Below are 25,959 nucleotides of genomic sequence, written 5' to 3'. Positions count from 1 at the left end.
CAACTCTTCCCATAAAGCCCTCCAGAAATGCCACCTCCTCCAAGAGGTGTTCCCTGATTTAATTTTCTTCTTCCCAGGTCATATCCTCCCAACTTCCACCTTATATACTTATACACCTTATGCACATTTATACATTTGGAGCCACCCTCTGCACTTGCCTATGTATCCTCTTAGAAATTCTATTCAAGCATCTATTTATTCACCTATCTTTCCATTCTGTCTTCTTATTAGTAATTTGTGTCATGCCATGCCGTTCTTCCCCACCGCATCTGTGGTCTGTTAGCTCTTCTGTGAGGACAGGGTTAAGTCTTTTACTTCAATTGTACACTCCCTAATGCTTAAAACAGAGTTCTGCACACAGTACTTAGTGGATACTATTAATTGATAGATTGACCAGGGAGCCAGTTACTCAAGGAAGTTCCAGAGTTCTACTGAAGAGTAGGGAAATCACCTGGTGATCTCCTTCTAGTTATCTTAGGCCAAAATACATGTCAGTTCTATTGATGAGAGTGGAGCCACTGCCACTTCATCAGGTAAGTGTGCTAAACTGACTTTAACTATGGAGTAATTAGGACAGATTCATAAAATTAATTTAGTCCATTTTGGCAGGGAAAAAATATTCGAGGGGTAGAAATCAAAGTGGATTATGTGAAACCATACAAATTCATGTCCTATGCATAAAGCAAACTTTAGTGAAATAGCATTTCTAATCAAGAGTGCCAAAGGGGTCTGGAAACAGAAAGCCCTCGAGAGTGTGTGTGTGTGTGTGTGTGTGTGTGTGTGTGTGTGAGAGAGAGAGAGAGAGGGAGAGAGAGAGTGAGTGTGTGTGGTTTGTAAAGTAAGGTATGAGTACAACATGAGGTGGGTTTTTATGGTTTGCTAGCTATTAGGAGTTTAGTGCATCTCTTTTAGGAGGGCACCCATCACACAGTCCCTCCAGGCATCCAGTTGCCAGTATTGGAGATAAAATTCTGGGTTGGATGGACTAATAATAAAAAGTCTCCCAGAAATATTGTGTGTGTGTTTGTGTGTATGTATGTATGTGTAGGAGGAGTGGAGTCACATGCGGATGGGTTTGTGTTAAAAAAAAAAAAAAACAAAACCCCAAAAACATGCATCAAAATATCACCAACACCCAGCCCCAGGTGGATGTGTTTTCTGCAGCTGAAGAAAGGAGGATCCCCTTACAGAACATGGCAGTATGGGATGATGGGAAGGCTCTCCCAGGTCCAAGAGGAAGTGTCTCCAGAGCTGTTCTCCCTTTGCTCCACTACTCTCTGTCCCTGCTCTAATTTAACTGCATAATTACCACTGTTCCTCTCCAGGAAGGCGCCTGCAGCAAGTGCCCTTTCTAGACCTGCGTTAATCGAGCTACCTTGGTAAAGGATATTGGGCGGGCGCCTGACTGAAGAGAAAATGATTAAAAGCGAAACCTTGAGAAAACACAAGTGATTCCTAATAGTAATTTGGAAAAGAGAGGAAAAGCTTTCAGCAAAACCATCTCAAGGTATATTTAAACTTGGATCCCAGAAGACTACTACTTTCTAGTCCAAGCTAATTAATATATAGGCAGGCGCTCCCTTCAGAGGGCTTTCTGATGAAGAAAGAAATTACTAATGAAACACCCACATAGACTGTGCACGATGACCTAGAAGAATGCATCTCACATCTCTAAAAATGCACTGAACTGAGGGATTCTTTTTCTTAACGACATCTCTCTGAGGGAGAGGGTACACACCTCACCCATCTCTCCTTCTTATAGAGTAGTGACACGTACTGCCCACCTGGGATTGAAATGAATCCGATCCTGAGCTAGACGTTAAATGCAGTCTCTGCCATCTTTTCCGTGTCCTTTCTGGTGTTCCCAGGTTTTTGTTGGATCTGTGTAAGACTGAATGCCCGAGGTGACTGACTGGCTTCCGAGAGTGTGGGAGTAGGGGAGGGGCTTGGCAATGAGATGGTCCAAGTTGTAAGCGTGGACTGGAATAGGACTTATCTTCGCTGGGCCTAGTCCTAGGACCTATAGGTACAGCCCCAGGTCTCATAAAGTGCAAATTTATCCAAAGAGGAACCAGGAGATACCAAACTCCTCTCTGGTAATAACAATTGTGGTATGTAAGTGCCTGCTATGTGCTAAACACAGTGAGAAGAACTGGGGTAGATATAAGGTAATCAAATCCTACATAGTCCTATAGGGCTCATAGTCCAAGTAGGAGGGGGAGTAGGTATAGAATCTCCCTTTTTGCAGGTAAAGGAACTGAGGCACAGAGAAGTGAAGTGACTTGACCAAGGTCACCCAGCAGGTACATGGCAGAGCTGGGATTAGAACCCAGGTCCTCTGACTCCTACACCTGTGCTCTTTCCACTAGGCCCCGCTGTTTCTCATCATCCTAACAAGCTGATCTTATTTTACCCAACTGACCCTCATTCCAAAAGAGAAGGATATTGCCAGGTCTGGGCCCACAGCAATTGGTCCTGAAAGTAGAGGAGTTTCTGCTTTTTCATTTTCCCAGAATCCCTCCATCCTTGCCTATAAATATTTTTTGGTTTGTTTCCGTTGTTAGAGTGTAACCGTCTTGTGGGCTGGGAATGCTTCGCTTTGTCATTCTGTACTTCTCAAGCGCCTAGGAGAGTGCCCTGCATTAAATGGAGACTCAATTAATGCTGCTACGACTACTTGTACTACCACTCCTTACTACTCACCCACTCTTCTGTAGTCTTGCAGCTGGAAAGACAGTTCAATGAGGACGGAGGTCGGGGGAGAGTCTAGTTTTGGAAGGCAGCCAGACATAAATGTACCACTTTCAAGCTTCATTACGTGCCTCTTCATCCTGGTGTGGTGGGATGTAGTGAACAACGAATCACCCTGAATTCCAAAGCCTACACCTTATCCACCAAGGACTTAGAGGCCAGGCGTGCTTTTCTTGTTATCTAGTAGAGTCACACCCCTGTAGTTAGGGAGTTTAAAGCAGATTCTGGCCAGAAACGAACTTTTCTACTGTATTCCACTCAGTAAATCCTATATACTCATGTATTCCAAGAGAAGACATCCCATTATACTTGCTAGACTTCTAAGCTCTGAAAGATAGCAGTGGTGAGATTTTGCCAGTGGCTTTACAGGTGGTGAGAGAAGCGACAAAATGGGGTGAACTTCACAGTAAGGGAGGGTTAGTTGGGATATTCGAGACATTCCTAAGATAAATGACTGACCATCTCATGCTATTCTTAATGTGCTTTCAAACCAACTTATTACTATAGGAAATTGACTCCTGAAAAGGTGTAAATATAAAAGCCATGCTGATTGCACAGTAAAATTTTCCCTCAGCTCATTATTGAGTGGAAAATCCTAGCTCTTGAATTTGTTCACTATGTTAATTGTGTTCACTTTCAGAAACTGAAGCACTCTACCATGTCTTGTTTCTCTATAATCAGAATCTCTTGCCCAGGGAGTGTGCTAAACATGGGTTTATAATCACCAACAAAATCTTTCAATTACTGAGTCAGACTTAATGGGGCACTCAAGATCTAAACAGTGGCACCATATTGATTAAATCATTGTACAATACTGAGAGCAAAAGGATGGTGGTATTACCTCCACCCAGCTTTGCTAGTGCCTAAAGGACGGTCAGGGATAATCCATGCCTTGGTTTACCCATTTAAGAAATAGGTCAGTTTTTCTCTGTTAAAAGGCTCTTCTGGGTATCATCAGCACAGCCTTGAAACACTTGCCAGAAAGCGCACTGAGGACTATGACAAGATCCCTGACAACACTGCTCTTGAATACAGACAATACACAGCATTGGTATAAGGCTTTTAGCTGCACGTTTCCATTGGGGCTGGACAGACACAGAGATGAAGTGGCAAAGGGATTCCCCAACAGCAGCCATATGTTGAGATAACAGCCCCCCACCCCCACTCCTGCCATCAGAGTGGGCAGCAGAAACTCTTTAAGGACACATTGAAGCCCGACTCTAAATGATGTAGCACAGCTATGCACCGCTGAGCTACAGCAGAGGTGGAAGGGCTTGCTTGGCAGGCAGCCACCAAAAGCCGGGGGCTCGCTCCGTTCAGGGGCACCAAGCAGAGCACGACTCTGAGGCAGAGCAACGCATGGTGCCATGCTCTGGAAACAGCAACTTGCAGCTGCAAACCAAAGGTGGAAAGGATGGTGGTTTTAAATCGGGCTTTTCATCTCTCCACCACACCCCCAACCTCCACCCCTCCTCTCCGGCACTCACAGATAATGGTCATTGTCAGTAGCATCACCTTTGAATATGAAGGATGGCAGAATAATAAAGGTGGTGTTCTATCAAACAGTCTGGCCTGTGAGGAGGTCTGGAAATTTGTGTGAATGTTTTCTCCTCATAGGACCTTCCAGGAGAAATTGTGTGGCAGTGATCTTTTTTTGCTAGTGCTGGGTTGAATGTGCCTACGACCTCAATTGGGGTGATCCTGGCTTGTCACTGGATGTTAAAAAGGGCATGCAGGTGGTGCCGATAAGACTACTGCAGAAGTCTAAAGGGATGCAGGTTGATGGGCCTGAACTTTGGCTGCCGTCAAGAAAGTTGAACATTATTACTGCTCTGTAGATATTCAGTTTAGTCTGAAATGGGATTCCAGGTTGACACTGCACAATTCCAGCTTCCCCCAGGACATGCTGGATTTCTTGATTTCATTTTCTACTTATACAGTGACATATCTTAGCAGTTTAATAACATCGCAGATTCGTTAGCCCCTATTTCATTTAAAGTAGTCGACGACCTGTCATATATAATCTAATTATTTTTTCTTGGGCCCAAGTTTCTTCTCTAAAATGAGAATAAGAATACTTTCCCTCCCTTATAATAAATCTTGTGAGTTGACATAGCCTCTTTCCTCTGAGCAACTCAGAGCACTACACACACCCTTGTCTCATGACCTCGATCTTATCCCTGTAAGGTAGGTATGGGTAAGGACTACCGTCCCCATCTTGCATATGGGGAAGCTGAGGTACAAAGAAGGGTTGTGACTTGCTCCAGTGGAATCCAGTGACCCAATGGCAGAGCCAGGATTAAAACTCAGGCCATTTCCCCTGTTGGCATAGTTTTGCCATAAGAGTGAAACCTAGCCTGTGGAAAGGGGGAGGATGATAAGTAAACAGGGATCTAGGAAACATTGGCGAGGAGAGGTCCATTTCCCAGAAACCCTCATCTTGCAGTCTTGGGAAAGTAATTTCCATGGTGTCCACCTTGCTTTCTCATTACATTGTAAGCTCCACAAGGGCAGATATGGAATATCCTACGTCCATTTCATGTTCCCAGGAGTCAGTAAATGCTCTTGATGATAATTGCTGACTTCATTTTGCTCACACCTAAAGCCAGATTGGGTAGAAGAGCTCAGCAAGAGGTTCATTACTCCTGACCCTTCCTGAAAGGAGCCTTCAGATGTTTGGAGATGAGTGTAACCGGAATTGTAGTTTTCAAAATGATATTTAAGCACTTACTATGTGTCAGACACTGTGCTAAGCTCTGGGCTAGGTACAAGATAATCAGGTTGATTACAGTCTCTGTCCCATGTGGGGCTCACAGTTTAAGGAAGAGAGAGAACAGGTATTTAATTCCCATTTTACAGTTGAGGAAACTGAGGCACAGAGAAGTTGAGTGACTTGCCCAAGGTTACACAGCAAGCAATTGGCCAAGCTGGGATTAGAACGCAGGGCTTCTGACTCTCAGGCCTGGGCTCTTTCCATTAGGCCATGCTGCTTCTCTGAAAAATCCCATCAATCCAGAAAGGGCTCTATCCTGAACCATGGAATTATTTGCATTCCAGTGAGAGCCTGGTACCAAGCTGAGCCTTCTTCCATTTTCACCATGGCCCATTGGTTTTCCCCCCAAAGAGACAGGGGCCCAGATTTCTTGCTCTTTCACAGCCAAATTCCAAGAAAAACTTGGGATGAAATTAGTATGCGGTGGTTTTCCCAAGAGCCTTCTCTCCACTCAGCAAGTGCAAACCCCAGGCCTGCCCGTCCTCCTTCCTTGGCTACCAGGAAGGGGTTCAGCAGCTTTGTTTTCTAATGAAGTATTCATCCTAATTGTGTGTTCCCCTGTTGGTGACTTTCTCTTCCAAAACATTGTTCTGAACACATCTCTCCCCAAACACATCTCATGGCTACCCATTCTGCTCTGTGTCAAGCAGAAACTCCTGACGGTTGACTTTAAGTTGGGGCTAGGGCTCACTGGAGAAATATTTTGTGTTTTGGCAGACTTCAATCAGTGGTAGTAATACCATTAATTAAGTGCTTACTGGGTGCAGAGCATTCTACGTGCTGGGAAAATGTGCACAAATTGGATTTAGCCATGGACCCTTTCCCTTGAGGGGCTTACAATCCATAATCATTATTGTGGTATTAATTTCTTACTATGTGCTGGGCACTGTACTAAGCACTGGGGTGGGTACAAGCAAATTGGGTTGAACACAGTCCCTGTCCCACATGGGGGTCACAGTCTTAATCCCCATTTTACAGGTGAGGTAACTGAGGCACAGAGAAGTGAAGGGACTTGCCCAAGGTCACAAAGCGGACCAGTGCAGAGCTAAGATTAGAACCCAGGTCCTGACTCCCATGCCCATGCTCTAACCACAAGGGAATGCTGCTTCTCAGCGTATATTCCCGAAAGAAGGAATATCAAGGTGCTCAGGTGAGATGGTGAGCGTTAATGATTATGGCTCTGATCTCTTTCTCCTAGATGAAAGATGACCCTGTGATACTAAGGGCAGGATGGGAGCGAGGTTACTTGAGGTTCAGCTGACTCCCTGTTGGAGTAGAAGGGACTGCCCATCCCATAGCTTGTGTTTATTCCAAGCATGTGCTAAACCATGTTGGTACTGTGAAGCCACTAATAAAGCTACATAGAGTCCCTAGATCCAGGGCTTGCCATTCAATCAATCAATCAATCAATCGTATTTATTGAGCGCTTACTGTGTGCAGAGCACTGTACTAAGTGCTTGGGAAGTACAAGTTGGCAACATATAGAGACGGTCCCTACCCAATTTGTGGGCAGGGAATGTGTAATAATAATGATAATAATAATAATAATGGTATTAAGTGCTTACTATGTGCCAAGCACTGTTCTAAGTGCTGGGATAGATACAAGGTCATCAGTTTGTCCCACGTGGGGCTCACAGTCTTAGTCCCCATTTTACAGATGAGGTAACTGAGGCACAGAGAAGTTCAGTGACTTGCCCAAAGTCTTGTGTCTGTTTATTGTTCCATTATAGTCTCCCAAGTGCTTAGTACAGGGCTCTGCACATGGCAAACAGTAAATAGGATCGACTGACTGACAGACTGGGCATCAAGGATGAAGGATGGGTGAAAATTGGGAGGTGGCCTGGGCATGTGATGGGCAGTGGCACCTGCTCAGTGACCTTTCCTGGGGGCGAGGGGCCCCACTGGCATCTACACAGACCTAGAGGTCTGAGTTGCCAGGTCCAGACTCAGCCCTGCTGAAAGTCATAGCATCCCCTTAGATTTCTTTCAAATTTTTTCCTTTCAGCCACTCTGCTTTTTACCAGATTTAGTGCAAGCTGGCTGAAGCAAACAACCACCTAGTCCAAGTACTGGGAATTACAATAGATTTCTCATTTTTCTCTCTTTCACCCTATGAAGCACTTTGGAAAAGTGAGTTCATTCTGTTTGCATAATTGTCCTCAAATTGTATTGCACTCTAGACTAGGCCAGGATCACTTCCAAGATGTGATCTTCTGAGTCTGTGGGACTCAGTTAAGACAGCCCCGAGGAATTGACCTCATAGTTTCTATAAGACTTTACTAGATTCTGTCACTTGAGGTCATCAGCTGAGAGATGCCAATTTCTTGTGAGTGGTCATCATGAGGAAAACTAGAAAAATCGTGTCTATTCTCAAATCACTGAATTCAGCACAACATCCTTATGTCTAATCTTGACATAATGCCACCCACTCCAGTCGTTCCCAGTTTTTTTTTAATAGCACTTGTTAAGCGCTTACTAAGCAGTATGCTAAGTGCTGGGATAGATATGAACTAATCAGTTTGGACACAATTCATGTCCCACGTGGGGTTCACAGTCTTAATTCCCATTTTACAGATGAGAAAATTGAGGCCTAGAGGCATTAACTTGTCAGCTGTGTGACTTTGGGCAAGTCACTTAACTTCTCTGTGCCTCAGTTACCTCATCTGTAAAATGGGGACTAAGACTGTGAACCCCATGTGGGACAACCTGATTACCTTGTATCTACCCCAGCGCTTAGAACAGTGCTTGGCACATAGTAAGCGCTTAACAAATACCACCATTTTTAAAATTTATCTGTAAAATGGGGATTAAAACTGTGAGCCTCATGTGAGACAACCTGATTACCTCGTATCACCCTAGCGCTTAGAACAGTGCTTAGCACATAGCACTTAACAAATGTTATCATTTTTATTATTATTATTCAGTGACTCATTCAAGGTCACAGAAGACAAGTGGCAGAGTTGGGATTCAAACCCAGGTCCTCTGGCTCCCAGGCTTGACTTCTTTCCATTACACCCAGTTTCACCAATCTAGGAGGGCTGAAGGGCCACCCTTCAGTGAACACAGTCTTCAGAGCTCCCTCCCAAGTTCAAATGCCCCATAAAAGAGGAAAGAAAAGAGAGGCAGAAGTTATTCAATTAAAATAAATGCAATTTCCTTTTAAGCCTGCAGTTTACTTAGGCTTGGGGTATCGGGTCTTGTGCTAATCTGCATGCCTGGTGGAAGATACAGTCAATCCCATGTATATTTCCCATGGAAGGAAGCAGGGTTGAAAAAGCCAGGTGATATGGGGACCAAGAGGTCAATACCCTTAATGAGGCCGGGAGATGCATTCTGCAGCAGTTGCAGCTGGCTGCCCGTCAGAGGAGGTCATAAACAGCGAGCTTGGCTCACTAAAGTGGGGAGCTTTGGGTGGAGGCCATGTGGTAGGGCCAGGTGGAAGGTTAAGGGTATAGAGATAGCAGTCAAGTGAAACTGGAGGCAGAGCTCCGTGGGGTCAGCTTAGACCCCGGGCTGCAGAGACCCACTGGAGAAGGTGAAGAGGAGACCAATGAAGGTGCCCACAATGGGTCTCTCTTCAGACCCATTTGGACTGCAGGGGGTGGTAGCAGTGCCCACAGGGTTGGGAGGCAAGAGTCACAGTTGGCTTAATGTAGTATCCAAAGTGGGTAGTATTAGAGGAAAGAATCCTCTGGGGGTGGGGTCTCATAGGGGACAAGGATCTAGGCTATCTAGTTCCATCCACCAGCAGACCTGCCGTTCTTCCTCCCTGCTAATGCCTTACGTATTCCTCTTCCTGGCAGAATCACGCCTCCTGGAAGCAGACAAACCCCAGGCAGAAAAGAAGGTCCTCAGACAGACACCTGGCCCTGGGCTCCCAGAATAACACATGACCATCATGCATTAGCCCAATCAGGTAAGGTCATATTCATTTTTAAACGAAAACTGACAATTAAGTTTTGATGTTCCTGATCCGGCTTTGAAAGCCAATTGGGTCCCATTGTCCTTCATGTGATTCTTTTTTGAGAAATGTCCACAGGATGAGTTGTATTGAATTTAACTTCCTGTATTTCTGTGGTGGTTAGGCTTTTATCCGTTTACTGAAGAAGATTCTGAAGAGCTTATTGATGGCTGTGCTGTCAGTAACTTTGGACACGCCTTGGCTATTGCTAGCATTTGCTTTTAACAAGTAGCGGGGAGAATGGGGTAATGTGCCACCATGCCTTTCTCCTTGGGGAGTTTTAGAACTGGAGGGTTGGATTTGCTGAGTTCCTGGGGTTTTGCTTTTGGATATATGTCTCTTGTAGGTCTCATGGGTTGTAGGTTTTCTTGAGGAAAAGTCTGCTCTGCTTGATTGGGTTCTGGGGATGAGCAGCATGTCCAACTGAATGTTTGGGCAAGATGGAAGTATGCACTAGAGGAGTGTGTCCCTTGTGGAAGGTTTCGAAAAGGGCCTTGGGTGGTTCACTTGCCCTATGGAAATGACGTCCCTTGGGTCAGAACTGCATGTTGATCTCTTTATAAGTAGTTGATCCCTATCTGGTGGTTTAACACTTTCTGTCTGCCAGGTGTGAAACCCGTGTGTGTGTATGGGTGGAGTGAGGGTGTTGTTTCAGAAGGTTAGTTGGAAGAACCACCTATTTTGGAGAATGAGAGATGTCTTTGACTTTCTGCTTTTGAAGATTCATTTTTAGTCACAGGGATGTTGCGAAGCAGTTTGGAAGCAGGGAAAAGGCTCGGTTTCCCATCTGATTATACTGCATTGGCTGAATGCTGGATAGGAGTTATATACATTCTTCCCCAGTTGTTTCACACTTGTTAATAGGGGAAGTGAAATCACTTTACAAAGAGTTCACATGTAAAAAGGCATTGGCTGCTTAGGGCCTAACTAATTCTTTGCCCTGGTTTGCATAGGTAATTTATTTCTTTGTCTATAACCTCTACTGCTCCTGCCTTCCCAGCCTCTCTTCCATTTCCTCCCACACCAAATAATAACAAAGTCAGGTGGTTTCAGTGGGAGAGGAGGTGACCTACCTGGGGAAGAGCCCTTTTCCACCATCCACCCCCGACGTCCACTCCCCCCAACATCAATTGTGAGACCCTCCTAATAAATCGAAGGAATAACAATGGCAATTAGACTAGCCATGTCCCTGACCCCACCCCTCAGACTTTTTCTCCTAATTGATGATAAAAGCCAAACATGGCTTTAGTCTCCTTTTCTGTGTTCTTTCATCATTATTATTGTAATCACCAATTTAAAAAATGCCTACAGAACAGGCAGCACTAAGAAAGTGAACCAAGATAATGGTGGTTCCCTTTCAAATGGGCACCGAGGGATGTAACAAGTCTTCAAACTGTCGTGGGGACACATGAAAAATCAATAACCTTTCCCGTTGTAACAACTGGAGACTACACGGAATTTGTGTCTGTCTAAGCCTTGCGGAGATAAAGACCCAATGTTATTTTTATATTAGACACAATTATGAGAAGCCATAAAAAGAAAGAAATACACACTTCTGTATTCAAATGGAAATAAATGCCTCATTAGCAATAAAAGCTTCAGGTTATGTTACTGTGTAACCTTTTGTTCAAACATGATGTCTGAAATTTGCATAAGTAGTCATCTGTGTATATCTCAGGGCTACTGAAATGATGTGACTCACCCATCTAGACAGCTCTCATAAACGGTGTTTTTCTCCTTTGCCGTTGTCCGTGTTTTCAGAGAAACACAGCTGTACAGTACTGACACAGAAGACAAGTCATGGGGAGAGATAGAGTGCAATGTCTAAATTAACACAATATATTATGCGCTGCTATGGGCTGGGCCATTAGAGCTGTTCCAGAGAGGTTTTGTGTGATTAGACAAATATGATTCATGTTGTGGATTGTTTTCAAATCCAATGCATGAAAATATTGAGATGGCGAAAAAACCTATTGGCTAGTTTCAGACCTGCAGGTCTTATAAACTGGGCCTAATTCATTTTCTCTTGGCAATGATGTGACTTCCTCTTTGAGAGGATTTTGCAGGGAGGTGATGGGGAGTAGCTGATAAGTCTTCTTGGATTTGAATGTTACATAGCCCCATTCCGTAGAGTGAAGTGTTAATGAATAAGAATCATTTGGAATACATTTTTCCAAGGAATCTGTGTGTACAACCTAAAGGAAAGAGGACCTGGGGTGGGGGGAGGGGGAGCCGGGGGTAGATCCTGTTATGGGATAGAAAAAATGAGATGACTTTAACAGTTCTTGAGTTCCTACGGTCTAAATGTAGGAGGTACAGGAATCCCATGAAACTTCTAGGCCTGCTCTTGGCTACACCTGTGTGTGTTTGCAATATAGGAGATCCAGTTATGGCCATCTGGAGAGGCTGGGATTGGAAGTCACCAAACTGACCCCACCTCTGGGAAAGAGGCACAGAACAACACTGGTGTCTAACCACAATTGTTGGTCTCTCAGTTGACCCGACTCCCCATGTGTCCTCCCCAGCGCTTAGAACAGTGCTTTGCACATAGTAAGCACTTTACAAATACCAAAATTATTATTAGTATTATGTAGTGAGGGTGGACTCATTGACCCCGGCCACAGGAAGCCCCAAATCAATATGGACTTGCAATGTCCCAGTCCACTTGGACAGTCAGCATCAGTTAGAGAAGCAGCGTGGCCCACTGGAAAGAACATGGGTTTGGGAGTCAGAGGTCATGGGTTCTAATCCCGGCTCCACCACTTGTCAGCTGTGTGACTTTGGGCAAGTCACTTATCTTCTCTGGGCCTCAGTTACCTCATCTGTAAAATGGGGATTAAGACTGTGCGCCCCACGTGGGAAAAGTGGTGAGGGGAAATGGGAGCAGGGAGGGGGAACCAGCTTTCCTGCCACATTGGGAGTGGAGCTTACATATGCTGGGGCATGTCAGTCAAAGGTGTAGAACAGATCCCCGGTTTATACGTATTGTGGGATGCTTGCGACCTAGGGTTCACCTGTGTGTATATAGAGAGAGACACAAAGAGGGAGATACGCATTATATCCATATTGTTTGTATGTATTTATTACTCTACTTATTTTATTTGTGCATATTTATTCTGTTTTATTTTGCTAATATGTTTTGTTTTGTTCTCTGTCTCCCCGTTCTAGACTGTGAGCCCACTGTTGGGTAGGGATCGTCTCTGTATGTTGCCAACTTGTACTTCCCAAGCGCTTAGTACAGTGCTCTGCACACAGTAAGCGCTCAATAAATATGATTGAATGATTGAATGAATGACTAACCCTGTATTCATCCCAGCGCTTAGAACAGTGGTTGGCACATAGTAAGCGCTTAACAAATGCCATCATTAATTAATTAATCCCTGTCCCTAGCATCAGTTCACGTAAAACTCAAACCACGGTGGGCTTCTCTTCTCGGTGGGCTAGAAGACCTGAAGAATGACCCTCCAGATTATGAGCGGGATCTGCAGTAGCCCTTTCTGTCCTCCAATTTTTGCATTTCCTGTCCAAGCCCAGGGGAGTAAGGTGACAAGAAGGCGGGGAAGAGAAAATCACACTGTAACCTTGTGGCTTAGGCGGGATCAAGTCCTTCCACTAAGGGGCAGTACCTTCTGCCTTATTCTAGTGGGTGAAAACCTTTAGAAACCGGCCTCCACTTGCAGGTGGGAGTGGGAGCAGCTGTAACTGCTCTCTTCTCTGTCCAGATGTGCTGCATCGAGCAGGGGGATTTTCCAAGCCAGTCAAAAACAAACCTGCTATAATCAGTCCGTCAAGAATACTTTGGTTGGACAAGAGTTTCCACCCCATCTCCCCTACCTCTTTCCAACCTCAGACTTGGATTAAGGCAGAGTGCTGCAATGCATCATTACAGGAAGATTAATTATATGAAATAAGAATCCCTTGGGGTAAGGGGAGGAGGTGGGGGCGAGCACTGAGGAGTGCCTGTATTCTGCACCCAGGTCAAAGGCAGTATCTGGAATCTGGTTTATTTCCAATTCATTCTTTCTCCAAAGAACTAAATGGGTCTTTGATACAGTTTGACACACCCACTCCCTCGGAGAGGGGGCTGCAGTCTGGTTTCACAGATGGGGGCAATTGTAGGACAGAGATGGGAGGTGTCTTACCCCATTGCACAAACTTTTTTTTTTCTGACATATTGTGGAGGCAAACTTGAAGATAATTGTGGCAAAAAATATCCGAGTAATTCTCTGGTCACTGCTTTGCCTGGGCAAGGGACCTGGGCAGCAAACATGGTGGAATCTGAAACTGGAAGTTGCCTTTATTTCTTTCCATGGACAGGGAATCCACCTCTCTAACCTTCCCAGGGCAGAGATGTTGCTGGTTCAAAAGTTATATATTTTAGCAGTAATAGTGTTTATTAAGTGTTTATGTGTGAAGCACTGTAGCAAGTGTTGGGCAAGATTACACGAGTGAAAATTAGAACAGGGTCCTGGGGCTTACAATCTAAGACTGTTCCCTGCAGCAGAAGCTTCTGATCCAGCCTGTGGCCTCTTCAGTAGCATGTTTAAAGGGGGGTGCTTGAGAGATGAGGGGGACTGTGCATCACAATACACAGTCAACAGTGCTGTGGTGTTGGACATGGCCCTGAATTGATGATATTTTGCAAGTGACTCTTTTTTTGCTTACAGGTCAGTGCCGGCCACTTAAATTTCCTGAGTCAAACCACTGTGCAAATTGTAGCTGCAGAGATTATCAGTGTTGATGGGGCGAAGAGAGGCCTGCAGCTGCTCTCTCTGTGTTTTCCAAACAAAGCTCCTAGGTTATTTCCTTGCAGACACCTGATGAGAAAGTGCAATAACAGCGTGGAACAACCCCATTTTTTTCCCCCTTTTCCTCAGATTTGGCACGTTTCACATCCACATCCATCCCGTTCTGCTGTCCGCAGAGCACTTTCTTGCTCCATGCTGGGTGGGAAGGAGATTTTCTGATGGCAGGAGTTAGTTCTCCTATCTGAACCTGTCCTTGTTTTGCTGTTACTGTGGACAGTTTTCTTTTATTTCATTATTTTAGCGATGTCAAATAATCAACGCTTTGTAATCCAAAAACCCAGAATCAGAAGCGAAATTGTCCTTTCATGACCATGTACCAGTGATGGCTGGGAAGAGAAGAGTATCTTTGATTGTTGAAGACTCTGGCTGTGGAGAATGTGTGTGAAAGCAGCTTTCAGTAAACACAATCCCAGTTACCTCTTCAAAGAAACTATTTAGCTTTGGCCCGAATGTTACTGCCAAAAATTGTAGTGTGCCGGCATCTGAGGAGGGAAGATATATTCTCTTGAACCATTTGAGATTTTTCTTTCTTAACTTGAGTCCCAATTCCCCAACCAGGCTGTGAATCAGGAGGTACACACACAGTGAACCCTTCTGGCTAAAGAGGATCCAAACATCTCCCGGATACAGATGGCTGGGCTTTTTCCCCACTCACACCTTCTCCAATTCCAGGAATTCAGAAAGTTACGGCTGTTTGACGGTCTTCCAGCCACCTGTGGTAGAAATTTTTTTTTTTTCTGTCAGTTCCTGTTCCTCTAAAGGACGTCTTCAGCAGATCATAAAGAGCCGGTATCCTGGATGGAAGCTCCTTGTGGGAGGGACCCATCACTACTTTGTATTGCATTTCCCTAAGCACTTAGCACCCAATGGGCGCTCAATAAATACCATCCAAACTGCATGGCAACTTTCATCTTTCTCATCACAGGCAGTCCACATGACCTACCATGCAGAAAGCCTCTCACCATTACGACATTAACTGCGTAGGGAGCTCCGGTCAGAATGAGCTGAAAACAAACATTGGGTACCAGGGAAAATACAGGTTACAGTGAAACAATTGAAAAATACAGTTCCTGCCTTCAAGGAGCTTTTGCTTTTAAGAGAGGGAATGGCTAAAAGAAACCAATAAGCAATGAAAGATAACAAATGCAGCAGAACTGTTATAGTTTCAAACAATCCAAAGAGGAAAAACACAACCTTGTTGGCTGCAAGAAGCAGCATGGCCTAATGGATAGAGCACAGGCCTGGGAGTCAGAAGGACCTGCGTTCTAATCCTGCCTCCACCATTTGTCTGCTGTGTGACCTTGGGAAAGTCACTTGATTTCTATGCCTGTTACCTCATCTGTAAAATGGGGAACAACTGTGAGCCCCATGTGGGACATGGACTGTGCACATAGTAAGTGCTTAACACATACCGTGAAAAAAAAATGAAAAGGCTTCTCACCTGAAAAGATCAGCTTTTATTAAATTTTTTTCTCCTGCCCTTCATTGTTAGCAGGAGGATGGAATGAGGTCTTAACATCTAGAAGGGGGAAAGAGGGAGAGGGCTGTCTGGGCATTCCCCCGCTCCCCACCCTAAAACCATTCAGTTGTTATGCCCGATGTTATTGAGGAGTCTGGGTTTGAGAGGATGAATGTACGAGGCATTCCAAGTGACAGCATAGTCACCACCAAGCCCTCGCCCACATCCTGTCTCTGGCCTGGAACGCCCTCCCTTTTCATATCTGATAGATGATCACTCTCCCCACCTTCAAAGTCTCATCAAAAGCACATCACCCCACAAGAGGCCCTTTTCAACTAAGCCCTCATTTCCTCTTCTCCCACTTCCTTCTGTGTCACCTTTGCACTTGGATTTGCATCCTTGAATTCCCCCCTCTCTGAGCCCCAAAGCACTTAAGATATGTATCGGTCATTGATTTATATTAACGTCGGTATCCCCTTCTAGACCGTAAGCTCCGTACAGGCAGGGAACATGTCTCCCTACCATGTTACTCTCCAAAGTGCGTAGTACAGTGCTCTGCACACAGGAAACACCTCTGTTCTCCCCCATCCTCCCTGACTACTCAGCCTTGGTATCCCAGATTGTAAAAGAACCTGTCTGTACTCCCATCTGAAGCTGCTTTGCCAGAACATTGACCCCTGCTGCCTCCTCCAGACGCAACCCTTCAAAGGAAGCCCTCTGTCAAAAAGAGTTATTTGGCTATTGTACGGTTCCAACACTGCAGGGCAGTGTTCTCAGAGCCGGGAGTGGAATGAATTCTGGGAGTTCACCACAACAGCTTGAGCTACCAGGTGAACGGTTTAGGGGCTGTGGTGGAAAATTGCGAGTGATATGATTTCATATCTTCCTGGCTCACCCTCCGCCCTCTCTCTCCCCACATGTAAGATTCTCTGGGGAGGGGGCGGGGGGGGGGGGCGCAGAAGAGACCAAATCTGTATAGGCAGTGTGGGGCATGATGATACAGGGAGATATCAGAGGTCTGCTGGGAGCTCTTCGGGAAAGTGAGGATGAAGAATGTGGAATCTATTCTTGAAAAGGTACATAGTGGGATTTGTTAAGCACTTACTGTGTATCAGGTGCTGTCCTAAGAGCTGGGGTAGAAATACAAGCAAATTAGGGTGGGCACAGTCTCTGTCCCCCATGGGGCTCACAGTCTTAATCCCCATTTTATAGATGAGGTAACTGAGGCACAAAGAAGTGAAGTGACTTGCCCAAGGTCCCACAGTAGACAAGTGGCAGAGCTGGGATTAGAACCCGGGTCCTTCTGATTCCCAGACCCTTGATCTATCCACTAGGCCAAGAAATCTTCTCTAAACTAACTCTTAGCAGTGGATGGTTCTGATCCATTGACCTCTTGGTTATGGGTCCAGCGCACTTCCACTGTGCCAAGGCATACAACCAGATCCTCCATCTCTGTGTCTCCTGCTTTCACTGTCAAGGGGTGTCAAGTTAAGAACGGTGCTTTCCTTATGCCCTTAGTGACAACATTCAGCCAACAGGCAGGAGGGACCCATTTTGATATTCTGCAAGTTTTCAGAGAAGTGTGTGTTTGGTGGGCAATTTGGATACTGCCTCAGAGCAGAAGGAAGCATAAATTATGCCCAAAATGGGGCCGTCAAGACAATGAAGGAAAGTGCAGCATTAAAAAGATAAACCTGAGAGGGAGAAACATTTGGGGAATGAAAAGTAGGGCATATTTTGAAATATTTTTCCAAACCGTTTCCTACCATCTGTTAGGAGTCTGTGTCGCTAGGGATTTATTGTTTCTCATCTATAAAATCCTCTGGCTAGTGGAAACAAATTTGGGAAAGATAATTAAAGTTCCTTCTTAAAGACACAGGAATGCACTAGGAATGGATTGGGGCTTCCAAAGGCATGGTATCGGCCTGTGAAAGAAATTGGTTGAGTGACAATCCCTTCTTGGCCACAGGGCGACATCACCTAGCCCATTCCCTTGCTCCCGAACCATGATAAGTGATAGCAGCTCTTTCAGGTGGGGGTCTGGGCTGCCACAGATGACACAGCCATGCAGGACCAACTTGAGAACCAAGCAGAATTCACTGGGGTGTGTCGGTACCTTGCCCACTCGGGCATAGCTGCTCCCAGAGACGCTTGGAGGCAAAACCTCCTGGCTTTCTCTGCTGCTTCCAAGGCAACCACTCAGCATGGGAACGTCAGTTGGTTTTCTGGTCCCGGCAGAGAGCCATCTACAGGCTTCCCGCTATAAGAGGTGTCACGCCGAACATGAGAGGTTCTGCGTCGGGAAAATAAACATTTGGGGTGTAAATTTCTCATTCAGCAGAGGAAGAAAAATAGCTGAATTCCCAATGGGGCAAAGTCAACCTCCAGGCCCTCTAACTAGAGGAGAAAGTGGTTTTTAGAAATCATGTGTCCCTGTGCTACCCAAAGGCAGGCCCACCAGAAATGGGACCTGGACATCTTGATGAAGGGAGCACTCATTATTTCCTGACCTCAAAGCTCATCTGTGGAGTTGAACGACAGGAAAAACTGGACTTCCTTCCTTAGTACACATCTTGACTGTAAGTTCGGTGTGGGCAGGAGGTGTGTCTGTTGATTGTTATATTGTGCTCTCCCAAGCCCTTAGTACAGTGCTCTGCACACAGTAAGTTCTCAATAAATAAAATTGACTGACTAGTGATGAGTTGCCAGGGAAGAGGGAGGAGGGACTTTGCTCTGGGGCCGACTCCATGGCAGAGGCAGGGTTGAAGTGTATGGGGTGGTGGTTGTCCAGGTATGAGTGTGGGTTGTGGGGGCTGGGGGTTATGGCCTGCTATGAGACTGCTCCTTTGGAGCTGACCCCCCACAGGAGGGGCAATGGGTGACTCCAGTCTGGGCCTCCACAGCTGGGGCTCTCACGGCTAGGCTCAGAGTTACAAGACCCTTGTCCGGGGTTCTGCAGCCACCCCGGAGAGGGGGTGGAGACTCTTCTGGCAGGCCATGGGGAGCTGCCACTGCCGCCCGGCCCTGCCCGCATTAAAAGAATCCTGTCTGGGGTTCTGCAGTCACCCCAGACAGAGAGGAGGTGGAGGCTTCCCAGCAGGCCTCAAAGAGCTGACACACACAAATCGGGTTGGACGCAACCCAGATTATGTCAGATGGGTGGCAGTGGTATGTTGGGTCATAGTTTGACCCCTTTGAATCGGAACTGGTAGAACTGTTAGGTTGCGCAGACAAATTGTTAAGCCAACCAACTGCCTCTCATGTAAAGAGAGTTGGTAGATGTGATGCCTGCCTACAAAAAGCTTAAAGTCAACAGGGGGGAGGCAGATCTTACAATAGATTAGGGAGAAGGAAAATAATAGAGTATATGGATATTTATGTAAATACTGTGGCTCTGGAGTGAGATTTTATATCTCCCAAGGGGGCTGCAGTATTAGAAGGAAGTGTGGGCAGAGATCTGTGTATGTATGCTGGTTACATATGTGTATATGTGCTTTCTTGGGGTGAAGGGGATTTTTTTTTATTAGTGAGGGGAGGAGATTCCTACCCTCGCACTCTCCCAGCAGCCCTGAAGCATAATCCTAAAATCATAGATTGTGAACCCCTCTAGGGACAGGGTCCATGTCCAATGCCCACCTATATATACTTTTTTTCTAGAGCTTAGTACAGTCTTCTGCACACAGTAAGCACTTAATACTATTAACACCTGGTGGCAAAGGCTGTCCCTTTAAACGAGGCTGTCAGAGCATCTCTGTTGGGCAACACAACAGTGCCCAACACTGGAGGTTGGGAATTTGAGGTGCTTTGGTTTGAGCCTTTGGGAGTGGATGAGAGTAGATTCTCAAACCAAAGAGAAGAAGTTGTCTTTTTTTTTTCTAAGAAAAAAACACTCAACCCGGAACTAGTGTGTTTTATACATGCTCTATTTTAAAGTACAAAGAATAATAATAATAATGGTATTTAAGTGTAAACTCTGTGGTTAGGCACTGTACTAAGCACTGGGGTGGATACAAGCAAATCGAGTTGGACAAAGTCCCTGTCCCACGTGGGGCTCACATTCTCAATCCCCATTTTATAGATGAGAGAACTGAGGCACAGAGAATTGAAATGATTTGCCTAAGGTCACACAGCAGACAAGTGGCTGAGCTGGGTTTAGAACTCATGGCTTTTTGACTCCCAGTCCCGTGCTATATCCACTATATCATGCTGCTTCTCCAATCCCGTTCTAACTAAAAAAACAAGCAACAGCCTCCTCATAAAAGAACACCAAACGTATGTATATGGGGTTGGCCTAATCTGTACAAATGTATAATGTGGTTGCGCAAACAATCAAATTCCTAAAGGATTTTGGAGGTTTGAGTGAAGTTGAGCCTTGTACGTTTTTACCGTTAATGTCCCTTTCAGAAGAGCTGATATACTCCAGGGTTTTGCCAATTATGGGTTATTGCCAGTCACAATATGAAACTGACATTATTGTATCAACAAAGACAGGAATTAGTGATCCAAAGGATGATGCGCTTTGCATGCCAGTTTGTGAAAATCCATAAGTCTTGGAGTATCTTCTGCATTTCTTCTGCCTCTGATTGAATAATTAATGTGTTTGCCAAAACTGCCTTCTGCTGCCTTGTGTGATCTTCATGACAAATGATATCATCAGCGCCAAGAGGGGAAGTCACAATTTGATCTCAGTTGATGAACTGATTTGAAGGAAGACACGATTTTTGCCATTACCTGCTGTGATAAATGCGATGTTTGGTTGAAATGCTACATCCAAAGCATGGATTAGAGGATCTCATTGACCCATCCATAGGATGCAGTCTGTAGCAGTGTGACGCTGTGGCAAGAGCATGGGCTTGGGAGTCAGAGGATGTGGGTTTTAATCCTGGCTCTGCCACTTTGCTGTGTAAGCTTGGGAAGTCACTTTACTGCTGGGCCTCATTTACCTCATCTGTGAAATGGAGATTAAAACTGTGAGCCCCACATGGGACAACCTGATTACCTTGTATCTACCCCGGGGCTTAGAACAGTGCTTGACACCTAGTAAGTGTTTAACAAATACTATCATTATTATTATAATTATTATTTAGACATGAAGTCTCTCAGTGCCGTCAGTGGGTGGGCGGAGTTTCCGTCATGAATTGTGACTGAGCCAATATGTAGTCCAGAAGACTTTGTGAAGTCAGTTTTTTACTGGTATTTAAGCATTTTCTGTATGCCAGACACTTATTAAGCTCTGGGTTGATATGAGCGAATCAGGTTGGACGCAGTCCATGTTCCAATGGGGATCATGTTCTATTCACTAGGCCATGCTGCTTCTCCTCTGTGAATGAATTGATTCTGATGCTGGTGGTTTACACAGTATTACTAGCACCAGTGGAGGATCACAGACAACTGAGGGAAGGGGAAAGATCGAGAATCGTTCAAGCAGCTAATAGCCTTACTTTATACTGTATCAAAATTTTTTTCCCTGATGTACTAAGTTGTGAAATAAATTTCTAGGTCCTCTGAATCGTGTCAACACTTCACAATCCTTGAGAATACTTAGTGAGTACCTGCTTGATATTGTACTAGTTACTATGAGAACTTTCAAGGGACTTGTGTAACCCATGATGATTCATTTGTTAATAGAATGATAAAGAAATTGTTCATTTGAGATTCATTCATTCATTCATTTCATTCAATCAGTCATATTTATTGAGTGCTTACTGTTTGCAGAGCACTGTACTAAGCGCTTGGGAAGTACAAGTTGGCAACATATAAAGTCGGTCCCTACCCAGCAGTGGGCTCACAGTCTAGAAGGGGGAGACAGAGAACAAAATAAAACATAGTAACAAAATAAAATAAATAGAATAAATATGTACAAATAAAATAGAGTAATAAATACATACAGACATATATACATATATACAGGTGCTGTTGGGAGGGGAAGGAGGTAAGGTGGGGAGGGAGGGGGAGCGGGAGGAGGGGGAGCGGAAGGAGGGGGCTCAGTCTGGGAAGGCTTCCTGGAGGAGGTGAGCTCTCAGTAGGGCCTTGAAGGGAGGAAGAGAGCTAGCTTGGCGGATGTGCGGGGGGAGGGCATTCCAGGCCAGGGGGATGACGTGGGCCGGGGGTCGACGGCGGGACAGGCGAGAACGAGGCACGGTGAGGAGATTCCCCATGAAAGGCACTGACAGAAAAGGAACACACAATATTTTTATGAGCAAGAGAGCAAACCCCATGGCTGGTAGGAGGGAGATGATTTTAAAGAGCAGTAGTGTCTGGGGCCATGACAGATTTTCATCTGGGAGTTTAGTCCTGCCCTCTGTAGTGAGCCCCATGTGGGACAGGAACCATGTCCGACCTGATTAACCAGTATCTACTCCAACTGTCAGAACAGTGCTTGGCAAATGATAAGCACTTAAGTCCCATTGTTATTATTAATAGTTGTAGTAGTGGTATTGAGGAGGGCGAACAGAGATTAAATCCCCCTTTTTACAGATAAGGAAACCGAGTCATGGAGTAGCTAAGTGACTTCCTCAAGGTCATACAGGAGGCAAGTGGCAAAACTGGGATTAGAATTTAAATCCTTTGACTCTCAGGCTGGTGCTCTTTCCACTAGGCTGATCTGCTTCCCTCCCATTCTCCTTACCCTATCTAGGTCTTTCAGTTAGGCTCAGATCTGCCGTAATTATGTCTTCCCAAGAATGAAATGCACTAGAATCCTGGAAGTCTGGTTACTTACACCCACACAAAGTACAGAGGGATGGGGCCAGTGATCCATATTTTGCACTCTCATGTCATTTGTTATATGGCCCCAGCTTATTGTGCCAGAAATTTACACACTTCAGTATATTGAGTAAGGCAGCATACTCTGGAACTTGACTGGTTTGGGATGAATTCCCGCAGGGGTATAGGTATAAGGCCACCTGATTCTGGAATTCCATTTTAACTGTGCTTTGTGTAATTCCCAGCTAGTAGCTTAGTCTTCCTATATCTCTAAAGGTCATGGTGCTTGAAGTCTCCTATTTCAATGAAAGGTTATCCTCTTCACAGTTATTTGTTAATAAAAGACCCCAAGGCCCTCCGATCCATGAACGTCTGAACAAATTGAGTTAGTTGAGAGAAAGGAAATTTTCTCTGCTGCATTCAGGATGAATATAAAATCCACTCTAAACGGGTCTCCTTGTCGTGCATCCGCAAACATGTCTGCGCTTTTGAGAGCTCCTCAGAGAATGTTTATTTGTAATACATGCTGATTGCTTTGTGTTTACATTGTACTTTTCTTCCCAAACCCCCATTCTAATTAAATGAGGTGTGATGAAGTACAAACTTGAGAGTAAGAATTCCTGAAGGCATTGTTTCCCTATTCTTGGTCCAGTTCAGAACATTAGAAATGACAGACTAGTAGTGATCTATCCAGTCCGGAATTCTGTGTCTGACAGAGGCAATAAGGATGTTTGAAGAAGCAGCACTGTGGTTGACCTCTTGAGTTGGGAGATGCCTTTAGGTTGCTAACTCTTTCCTCTCTTTCTCCCCTTTTTGTAAAAATAGGGCATTTTCCACAGTTGCGGCAATTGCCTAATTGACTTGCAGTCTCAACAGCCATGTAGAATTTTGAAAACATAAGGTGAGAATCTCTGCCACAGTTTATGCTGTTTAAAAGCAAAAATAGTAATTCCTCAAAAGCAAACTTGTTTTCAAAACATTGCCTACAGAGAAATCTGAGTCACAATTCTTGATTAAAGCTAGGTTATGACTGGCATCTAGACTAATCTTCCATTGTCTGTCTGCCTTTAACATCATTCTAATACTTGAGTAGAGTAAAATCTGTCATGTGCTAGTACAGTTCGTGTTCAATCCCTAATCATACCTCAGAGCTTCAGCTGACTGGGTTTAAAAAACTAATTAAAGAGTTTTGTCTTTCGATGGTGGATTGAGACACCTGTGAGGCAAAGTTTTTCTTTTTCCTACAGCTTTGTCTGCCGAGCATGAGAGGTGCAAGCATGGTCCCTTGTGTGATCTTCATTATCCATTATTTTTAAATAATGCCTCCAACCACGTAATATCAAAAATGTCCATCTCTATCTCACAGGGGCTAAAGGGGCTCCAAAGAATTCTGGTTATGGTTTGCTAGGAGTGTGGGTGAACTCGGGCACTGTTTCCAAGCTACAGAACTCAGCCGCAGGAGCTGAGGCAGAGGGAGTTTGGCTGTTTAAAATAAAAACAATACCCTCAAGGGCGACTTTGATTGGGCAGACCCACTGAAAACTGGACAATGTAAAGAAAGGGGATTTGCACCTTTCCCCTTTCATGCTTCTCATCCACACCATTTATCAGTCATTGGTATTTAAAGTGGCCTTCCTGGATGTGGTGCCTCTAAGAGATGCCTCTACTCTCCTGCTGCTTCCTCCTCCAGGCTTTGAATCTACCCCACCTTCCCGTTTTCAAAGGGAAAAAGGGCATTGTGATCAGTCACCCTACCACACAAAATGTTACACCTCTGATTCTTCTCAGTGATATTGCATTTTATCAAGAGGGATGACCCTTTCAGTGCCGCACCGTTAATAATGGAAAAAGAAAAGTTTGCCTTAAGTAGTAACAGCAGGTGACAACACATGGAAGCCATTGGGAGTGTGCAAAAAGCCTCCTGCAGAACCTCTGTCTGGTAATAAGATAATGTCAAACAGAACTGGTTTAATGTACTTTATGTGGAGAAAGTCCTCCCCTTAACAGTGACATTATTGCTGGCTCTGGCCAGCCCCGGAGGCCTGCTTTACCATCTCCTAGACTCGTAGCTTTCTCCACTTCCTCTGTACTATGCTCAGAAGCCTGGGGTTGACCTGAAACCAAAAGAAACATGTTCAAAACAAAAAGGAACATTTTCACACCGGGAGTGCCCCCTTCTTGTCATCTTCTCCTCCTTCATCTTACCAACTCCTCTGCCCCAACCGGCTTCAGATCTGAAAAGACAGAAGCTTCTAGGGGCCTTTTACTTAGAGGGGGAGTGAAGCTCTCTGGGGTTCATCTTGAGCTGTCCGATTTCAATTTGACATCAAGGTGGGAGCCAGGAAACCGACAGGAGGATCTCAGGGCTGGGAATCTGGAGGCCTGGGCTCTAATCCTTGCTCTGCCACTTGCATGTTAGGTGACTTTGGGCAAGTCACTTAACTACTCTCTACCTCAGGTTTCTTATCTGTAAAATGGGTATTAGGCACCTATTCTCCCTCCCACTTAGCTTGTGAGCCTCGTGGGGCAGGGACCATGTAATTGTTGGAAAACTTAAATCCCCAAATATAGCATTGTAAATACCTCTTCCCTTGTCAGAGACCTGGATGCCCTCACTTACAGGTGTATCCTCAAAAGAAATTACCATCTGCCTTCTCCTGCCTCTGAATCTTTTGGATGAGGTTGGGGCAACCTCATGAGGTGAGAAGGTGTTCATGTGGGGCACAGGAGGGCCAAGAAGGAGCTGGGAGAAGGGTGGAAAAGTTGATGAGGAGTGAAGGATGGAGAGGAAAGAATGAACAGGAGTGAGTGTGCCAGAGGGAATGTTGGTGGATGGGAATGGGCTTGGACCTGGTTGCTGCCCCAGACTGTAAACCCGGTGTGGGCAGGAATTATCTCTCTTTATTGCTGAACTGTATTTTCCAAGTGCTTAGTACAGTGCTCTGCACACAGTAAGTGCTCAATAAATGTTTGAATGAATGAATGGGGTCTGCTATTTCTGTTGTGTTGCATTCTAACCAAGCACCTAGTACAGTACTGTTCACATAGGGAGCACTCAGTAGATACCGTTGATTGATTGTGATTGCTTGGGTGTCCACAGATTCACTTCCCAGAAGAACTCCCTTCCTGTTTTCAGGGGATTTTTGGTGCCATTGGGGCCTCCCTCGCCCTTAGTCTTCCTGTCATTGTTCCCTGAGTGTTGGGATTCCTCGCAGGAAAATGTGAGTTCTCGTGGCTGCCTGGTTTATATTTCTGGGAACCTTAGTTTAGGACTCTTAGGAGTTGGAGGGAGTGTGTCCAATTGAAGAGCGTTTCCAGACTCACATATGTCCCCAGGACCTGGGGCCTCTCTGCTTTAGGTTATTGTGGATCCCAGCCACATCACCAGACACTGGTCTCTGCCAGCTAATGAGCTTCATCAACAGTTGCTGCCTTCTGACATATGGATTGCTTGGAGTTTAGTTATCCCAGTTGGTAAAACACTTTCTTCATTACAGCACCC

At 45.1% G+C, this 25,959-nt stretch overlaps 1 protein-coding gene across 1 annotated transcript in view; it reads left to right on the top strand.

Annotated features, from left to right (window-relative positions):
• Nucleotides 1-25,959, top strand: part of LOC119920819 — a 189,351-nt gene that overhangs the window by 99,335 nt on the left and 64,057 nt on the right. The window contains exon 7 of the mRNA XM_038741042.1: nucleotides 9,328-9,440. Within this exon, the coding sequence (XP_038596970.1) occupies nucleotides 9,328-9,417 (90 nt within the window). The 3' untranslated portion in view covers nucleotides 9,418-9,440. The remainder of the gene's footprint in view (nucleotides 1-9,327; nucleotides 9,441-25,959) is intronic.

This window comes from Tachyglossus aculeatus, assembly GCF_015852505.1.
Source record: "Tachyglossus aculeatus isolate mTacAcu1 chromosome 12 unlocalized genomic scaffold, mTacAcu1.pri SUPER_6_unloc_1, whole genome shotgun sequence".
Classification (NCBI taxonomy): Eukaryota; Metazoa; Chordata; class Mammalia; order Monotremata; family Tachyglossidae; genus Tachyglossus; species Tachyglossus aculeatus.
The sequence above is the reverse complement of the archived record's forward strand: the minus strand, read 5'-3'. Positions and strand labels throughout refer to the sequence as shown.